Raw genomic sequence first — 8617 nt, 5'->3', positions numbered from 1 at the left:
AACAGTATCAAGAATAGTAAGACTTTGAACAACATGACAGGAAGCTCCTGAGTCTAAAATCCAATTATTTTTACTTATAGAGAGAGGAATAGCATTGAGCAAACCTGAAATGTGTTCCTCAATTGGTGCCTCAATGGGTGCAGCAATTCCAACAGCGACTTCACCTGAATCCTTCTGTAAAAGCTCAAGGATTTTGTCATATTGTTGCTATGTAAGGGTAAGAGATGACTGAACAGGTGTGGTTTGGACAGGCTTATCCCCCAACTGATTGACTTGACTTTCTGGTTCCCTTTTGCCCTTGAAATTAGCTGGGAAACCATTCAATTGGTAGCAATTTTCTCGTTTGTGTCCTTTTCTGTGGCAATATGAACATTCCTCTTGTGAGCGACCCCGTCCTCTGCCTCTGCCTTGACGGCCTCCTCTTATAGTCATCGCGGCATTGTCCAGAGGATTATTAGGAATCTGGGAAGAAAGCGAACGATGATCTTCATCCTGTGATATCATAGAATAGGCTTGATTAACACTTGGCAAGGGGGACATCAGGAGAATGTGAGAACGAGCTTGTTGATAGGAATCGTTCAGTCCCATGAGGAATTGAAACAGTTTCTGTTGTTGCACAATCTTCACATATTCTTGAGCTGTATCACATTTGCATGTAGGTAACGGTACGATGAGGGAATATTCATCCCATAATTCTTTGAGCTTGGTAAAATAAGCAGCTACACTAAGGGTCCCTTGAGTCATTGTGGATATGGTTCGATGCAGGGAATAGATTTTTGTTCCATCTAATTTTTGGAACCTCTCTTTCAGATCAGCCCAAACCAAATATGATGTGTCTGCGAAGACAATTCCATTTGCAATCTCTTTATCAACCGAATTAATCAACCAGGATAACACAACAGCATCACATCGGTCCCATTGATCCTTTAAGTTTGGCTCTTTATCCCGACTATAACTACCGTCTATAAAGCCCAATTTATTCTTTCCTCTAAGGGCAAGTCGCATACCACGGCTCCACACAGTGTAGTTATTGGAGCCAGTCAAGATTTGAGGAACCAAAGTGACAGCTTGAGTGTCGGAAGGGTGAAGGTACAAAGGGTGGTTGATGTCTATAATGGATTTCGAAGAGGCCATCAGAGGGATGTTTTTCTTTGTGACTACTAAGGGAAGATGAAGCAAGTGAGGAAGAGGGAAAAAAAATAGGGAGAGGTTGCTGGAATAAAAGATTGAAGGAAATAAAACCGTATACAAGGAGATTTGTGTGTGCCTCAAACAGCTTGAAGATGCAGACTCGGGCAGGCGATAATCCACAAATCTTGCAGCAAGAAAACCACGATGGTAGAGAAATTGAGAGTTACAGCGACAAATGATTACACTCTGACTGAAATCAAGAGAATCACAGTCTGCCATAAGCTAAAGGGAGCAAAGTCGCTCTTGGAAGCGTGAACAGAGAAGTTAAATCTTGCAATCACGATCACGTCGAAGACGAGAACCAAGAACGTCAAAATCCGGGTGTCTCGCTAATTTGATACGGAATAAAGAACAGAGTCTTTGCACAGCATGGCAAGATGCTAGGACTTTAACGATGATGCGCGTGGTGCTCTCTAGAAGAACCAAGAACATTGGCCTTTTGGAATGCACATCAAAACGACATATTAGTGGACCACTGATCGCTTTTGGCTGAAACCCCTTCTTGGGCTCAATCACCACCAAGACTTTAGCGATCCAGGATACCCAACCAGCGCTCTGGTACCATGAGAACCTGAGAGCACAACCCAGAATTGAATAACCCGGTCAACTAGAATTGACCCACAGACCTTATATTTATAATCGAGATGCAAATATACAAGAGTTCAAAGGTACACGTGTGTGGGCCTAAGTTCAATATATGAAAGCCCACTATGAAGAACACGTGTTATTCTAACAGATTCATCATAAACTCTCGTGCGTAATCACCGGTTTTCAATTAAAAAAATAATATTAGATTATTTGTTCTGTTCCTATGTATTTGTCCTTATTCCAATTTCTATCTTGTCCTCGGATTTTTTTTTAATCTTTTATATTTATAGAGTTACTTACAAGTTATGAAGTAAACTCTTTATCTTTATCAACCGGACAAATTTTCATATGTGTTTAATTTTTTTTAATTTTAATGAAACATATTAAAAATATCTTATAAATAGAATAAGAAGAATATATAACATTAAAAAAATCAAATACAGAACAAATAAATATATTGGTCCATGACACACGCGGCACACGCAACTATTGAGGCAAGATGTGACCGCATGTGTAACTAATAAAAGTTAGTTTGGTTAGTAAGGAGTTGTCATAAAGTTATGAGTCCGAATTTTACTTATGGGTGATTTATAAGTACCTCTAAATGTGAATATGTGTTCTAATTCTAGTAAGCTCTTGAAACCTAAGTCGACTTATTAAAAAAAAAGATATATATAAATATATGCATACACCCACAAATAAAAATTTTAAATTAAAAAATGTATATGTGTATATAGATATATTACATTACATATTACTATATTTGGGATAGAATGTGATTTCAAATAAGGTTTTGTCCAATCTCATCTTGAATAAGTTTTCATGCCGTTTTAGCCAATTGAGACGAGACACACTACCTCCAATTCTAATTATAAGATCTCGTTTATAGATTATAAACGGGATTTTATAATTTGGACTAGAAGTAGTACATGAACCCGCCTAGGTCAAAGCAGCAGCACATCGTGGACAGGAGGAATTGACTTTTTGATCACGTGGTAGGAACAATTTCTGAAGACTAGAAAGTCAGAAAGGGGCAGAACTAGCATCTCTGTTTTCGTTGTTCCCCTTTTAATGCATTTGCCTCGTTGAACTTAGGGCAGGTATCGTTTGCAAACAAGCAGTTTAGATAGAGTCCAACTTTTGATTGATATAAGACATTCTATTCTTCTTGTGATTAAATCCAATCTCTTAGTCCCCATGAAAAGGAAAAAGAAATTTACCCTAAAAGCAGGTTAATTTTAACAGCAAACACAGTAACAATGAAGATGAGAGAAAGGAAAGGAGAGAAAGAAGGGGGGAAGATAGCAAGAAAAAGAAAGAGAAGCAAAATAAATAGAAAGAGAATAAAAAAAACTCAATATCTGATATTATTCAATTGATAATCAAAAACAGTATAATACATAATTAAAATAAAATAGCATTGTAGGTTATAATAGTTGACAATCTCTGTATTTAATCTTCAAATCACAACATTAATTTATAAATTTTTTTATTATTTGTAAATATTATAAAATCTTCAATCATTCCTCTCTGTCTTTTTTGTATGGGAGAAATACAATAAGGTCATAAAAAAAAATAATTACAAAACAAATCCTAAAAATTATCATTTTTTTATTATGAAACTTGTGAACTTGTGATTACTTGCGTAGATTGTTATTATTATAACTTTTTATTAATTATCTTTTTTTACTTGGGACCTTGTTATAATTCTCTCCTTTTCCAAGTTCCATCATGCAATATGTGAGTTTAAGTTATTATCATAGCCATGGTTCAGGACATCAACAGCTGAGTTTGAGGTTGGAGATTCAGACTAATATTATAATACTCACCAAATCTCAACTATATAAATTTAATATGAACAGCTAAAATTTAATATTAATATTTTTATTATTTTAAAAATATTTTTTAATAGGTGCATAATTCAAAATAAATATAATATCTTAATTATAATTGTTTAAAAAGTAAATTTATTATGGCCATGGTTCAGGACATCAACGGCTGAGATTGAGGTTTGGAATGAGTATCAGCCACCAAGCATTGAGTCCCAAAGTCAGAGTGGCGATGTACGCACTTTAATAGAAAGCACAGCCAAAAAATAATAATATAATATAATATTTTAACTATGTGGAGATTCAGGACTAATATTATAACACTCACCATATCTCAACTATTTAAATTTAATATGAATGGCTAAAATTTAATATTTAATATTTTTATTATTTAAAAAATATTTTTTAATTGGTACATAATTCAAAATAAATATAATATCTTAATTATAAGTTTTTTAAAAGTAAATTTATCATGGTCATGGTTCAGGACATCAACGACTGAGATTGAGGTGTGGGATAAGTATCAGCCACTGAGTACTGAGTTCCAGAGTTGGAGTGGGCGCGTTAAAAGTGGACCCACTGTACACACTTTAATAGAAAGCACAGCAAAAAATAATAATATAATATAATATAATATAATATTTTAATTATGTGGAGATTCAAGACTAATATTATAATACTCACCAAATATCAACTATTTAAATTTAATATGAATGACTAAAATTTAATATTTAATATTTTATTATTTAAAAAAATATTTTTTAATAGATACATAATTCAAAATAAATATAATATTTTAATTATAAGTTTTTTAAAAGTAAATTTATCATGGCTATGGTTCAGGACATCAACGACTAAGATTGAGATTTGGGATAAGTATCAGCTGCCGAGCATTGAGTCCTAAAGTCAGAGTAGGCACGCTAAAAATGAAGGGTTTCCATTGGGTGCTCATCAGGTGATGAGCATTGGGTGCTCATCACCTGATGAGCAATCTGGACCGTTTAGATTAAATCTAGATGATCCAGGTTTAATATTATTAAATAATTATTTTAAAATAGAAAAAATTATATTTTTAAAGAATGATAGTTAAGAGATTTTTATTTTTTATCCTATACTTATTAAAATAATTATTTTTTAAAAAATAAAAATAAAAATAAAAATAAATCTGGACAGTCCAGATCTGATGAGCATTGAGTGCTTATCAAAACTAACAAGCACCCAATATAAATCCATTGAAACTAATTTAAAACGGTTTAGATTTTACTGTAGTGATGAGTATCATGATACTCATCGCTAAGATTAGCATTGAAACTCATTCGGTGGAGATTCTCCATTTTTTAATTTCTGTTCACATTAACGAGCCTACATCGATTGTGACAGGATGAATAGCGGAGTAGCATTTATAAGCAACAATTTTTTTATAAATAATACTCTCGCTCATTTTTATTATAAATTTTAAATAACTAATTTTTATATAATAAAAAAATAGTTAAAATTACTAATTATTAAATAAAAATATAATTTTATTTTTAAATATGTTTTTATAACAAATAGGAAAAAAATAATAAAAGAGAATATATAAGAAAATATAACAAGAGTATAAGTAGCATATGAGAGAGAATAAATAATTAAGAATAAATTTAAAAGAATATACTACCTCCAATCTTTAACATAAAAGTTTGTTTGACTTTTATTTTAATCCTAAATATAAAACCCCAATCCATTTTGTCTCTCATATTTATTTATTTCTTTTCAAGATAGTCCTTATAATAATGATAGTTTTAGCCAATACAATTGATTAGTAATAATATTTTAAGAAAGACAACACCTATTTATTACAAATAACTAACTTAAATAGTTTTCTTAATCTACTCAAATTAGTCAACTAGTTTTTATGTTAAAGACTGGAGGTAGTATTAAATATTAAAACAAACCTAAATTAAAACTTATAAAACTCTTTTTGAAGTTGAAAGTTTGAAACTAATAAGAGGGAAATAATTAATAATAACAAGTAGCAAGACATAGCTAGGTCTGCTTTTAGTTCTAGTTCTACTCCTCCGGTCATTAATATAAGACTCATTGAACTAATTTGATTAGATTAAAGAAGTTAAATAAGTTAGTTAATTATAAAAAATATGACATGTTTTTCCTAAAATACCATAATCATCTTTCTTAATACCCCTTCTTCTTCTTCTACTTGATTATGGTTGAGAGAATATCTATAGAGGTAATTTAGAAAAAATTAATAAATATGATAAATGAGTCTTATATTTAGGACTAAAACTAACTTAATAATTGAGTCCCGTATTAAAGACAGGATGAGTAATTTGTTATGCACTCCTCCATCTTCACTTCCGGACGGAAATAGAATAAAATAAAGCATGCGTACAACATATACCAACGCACACACCCACCCACCCACCATCACCTTAGCTCTCCAGTTTTTTTTTTGGGCAAAAGCTCTCCAGTTTATCTAAGCTTGTTAAATAGGCCTTTCCCCTTCGTTACCACGCCATCGAAGGAAGAGCAAGAACAATGATACTTCAGGCGCTTCTCAAACATTTGCCCTTTGAGCTAAACCCCACCTTGTACGTCTCTCTCTTCTGCTTCATCATCCTCATCTCTGTGCTTATCAAACTACATAGAACCACAAGAAATGAGCCCAATCTTCCTCCATCCCCACCTAAATTTCCATTTATAGGCAATCTTCATCAGCTTGGTACTCTGCCTCACCGTTCCCTCACAGCTCTCTCCCACAAGTATGGCCCTCTCATGTTGCTCCGATTGGGTCAAACCCCAACTCTGGTGGTTTCTTCCGCGCACTTCGCCAGAGAAATAGCAAAATCCCACGACGTCGTTTTCTCCGATCGGCCTCAAACCACGGCTGCAAAAGTACTTCTCTATGGATGCAAAGATGTGGGTTTCTTACCCTATGGTGAAGAGTGGAGGCTCAAGAGGAAAATCTGTGTTCTTGAGCTTCTCAGCCTCAAAAGAGTTCAGTCCTTTCAGTACATCAGGGAGGAGGAAGCTGCGCACTTGGTGGCTAAGATTCGTCAAGCATGTGGTCAGCTTAATGATAGTTTGTCCGTGAATATGTCTCAGATGATTATTGCAACTTCAAACAATATTGTGAGCAGATGTCTTCTTGGACAGAAGTTTGATGCAGCGGATGGTAAAAGCAGTTTTGGGGAAGTAGCGAGGAAAGTGATGGTTCAAATGGCAGCTTTCAGTTTCGGAAACTTCTTCCCCTCGTTGAGATGGATGGATGTTGTTACCGGATTGATTCCAAAGCTGAATGCTACGTTCAGAGAATTGGATGCTTTCTTCGACGATGTGCTCGCTCAACATAAAGCATCTGGAAGGAGTGAATCAGATGAAGATCACAAGTCAGAAAAGAAAGACTTTGTTGATATTCTCCATCAACTTCAACAAGACGATCTGCTAGACTTCCAGCTTACCCGATCAGACCTCAAAGCCATGATAATCGTATCTCTCTGTTTCCCTTAATTAAATTCTCAACCTTCATGTTGTGTACGTGTGTGTTAACCTCTCACGCTAGTTTACAGAAAATCATAAACATGTTTTGATTTAACAATTGAATCAGGATTTGTTCGTTGGAGGAAGTGACACTACTTCAACAGCTCTGGAATGGGCCTTTGCAGAGCTCATGAAGAATCCAAGGGCAATGAAGAAAGCACAGCAAGAGGTGAGAAGAGTGATGGGGAATAAGTCAAAAGTGGAAGAAAATGATGTGAAACAAATGAAGTACCTGGAATGGGTGCTTAAGGAAACTTTAAGATTACATCCTCCCGTCGCGCTTTCGGTTCCAAGAGAGACAACTTCGGGTGTGACGTTGGGAGGGTACTATATTCCTCCAAAAACAACTGTATTTCTGAATGCATGGGGAATTCAGAGAGATCCTGAATTCTGGAAAAGACCAGACGAGTTTGAGCCGGAGAGATTTGAGAACAACCAAATTGAGTTCAAAGGTCAAGACTTTGAATTTGTTCCTTTTGGTATTGGAAGGAGGGGATGCCCAGGAATTTCATTTGGGCTTGCATCACTTGGGTACGTGTTAGCTAATCTTTTGTATTGGTTCGATTGGAAACTTCCTGAACCTGGTAAATTTGCTTATCAAGACATGGACATGAAAGAGACATTTGGGCTTACCGTCGTTAAGAAACTACCAATTTTTGTCCAACCAATACCGTACCATATGCCTATAGCAACTTAATTTTGATAACAAAGTTCGTGATTGGTGTTTCGGATTCGTGGTTTCAAGTTATTCTGAATAAAGTTTGCTGCTAAGTTTCTGTGTTTGGATTGTGCTCTTCCACCACACCAGTAATGTTTAATTTGGTTTACGATTGAATTGTAGTGAAAGTTGGATGTGGGATACTTGTACAGATATTTAGCTATTGGAATAATACAAACTTTGATCCTTGAAATTTACTCTTATTTTGATTTTGGTTCCTCAAGTTTCAAACTATAAGTTTTTGTCCCTCAAGATTTTTTTTATTTAAAACATTAGTCCTTATAATCTAATAAAAATTTAAACCATTTTGCCCCTAGAGGGATCAAAACTTATGGTTTGAAACTTGAGGGACAAAAACAAAAAATGAAGACAAATTCAAGGGACTAAAGACTATATTAACCCTTAGTTATTTGTCCTTAAAATTACTACTTTTTTTTATTTTTAAATTTGGAGTTTCCTTGAGTCACTTTAGATTTTAGGCTATTTTCTATCAAGCATGAGTATTAAAGTTAAAATTCTCCTAACAAATAATACTTCTCAATATTCAAACTTATATTTTTTCTTTACAGAGATGAAGCTGGTTATTATCTCAACCAATCATTAAAGTTACTGTTATGAATATATACATATGAACAATGGGCCAGAGGCTTCAATTGGGGTTATGAAAAAATATTGGGTATAAGCATGGCCTATAGGGTTTAAGATGGGGGACAATCCATTTGGAATTTTCGGACCCATATACATTCCTATGAAT

The 8617-nt window shown here is 34.1% G+C and overlaps 1 protein-coding gene across 1 annotated transcript; it reads left to right on the top strand.

Moving 5' to 3' along the window:
- The first annotated feature begins 6143 nt into the window (after window positions 1-6143).
- LOC114723129 (cytochrome P450 71A1-like) lies at window positions 6144-8064 on the top strand. The gene is made up of 2 exons (XM_028909284.1): window positions 6144-7094; window positions 7213-8064. The coding sequence occupies exons 1-2, from the start codon at window positions 6144-6146 to the stop codon at window positions 7840-7842; spliced, it is 1581 nt and encodes a 526-aa protein (XP_028765117.1). The 3' UTR covers window positions 7843-8064.
- Window positions 8065-8617: the final 553 nt, after the last annotated feature.

The sequence above is a fragment of the Neltuma alba genome, unplaced genomic scaffold (genome assembly GCF_004799145.2).
Source record: "Neltuma alba isolate B1F8T4 unplaced genomic scaffold, ASM479914v2 tig00012124_pilon, whole genome shotgun sequence".
Taxonomy (NCBI): domain Eukaryota; kingdom Viridiplantae; phylum Streptophyta; class Magnoliopsida; order Fabales; family Fabaceae; genus Neltuma; species Neltuma alba.
The sequence above is the reverse complement of the archived record's forward strand: the minus strand, read 5'-3'. Positions and strand labels throughout refer to the sequence as shown.

What these genes read in the sequence shown, in the direction of transcription:
- LOC114723129 (XM_028909284.1), top strand. Translation starts at nt 6,144, where the DNA reads ATGATACTTCAGGCGCTTCTCAAACATTTGCCCTTTGAGCTAAACCCC. An exon ending in ACCTCAAAGCCATGATAATC is followed by an intron (nt 7,095 to 7,212) that starts GTATCTCTCTGT and finishes CAATTGAATCAG; the next exon opens with GATTTGTTCGTTGGAGGAAG.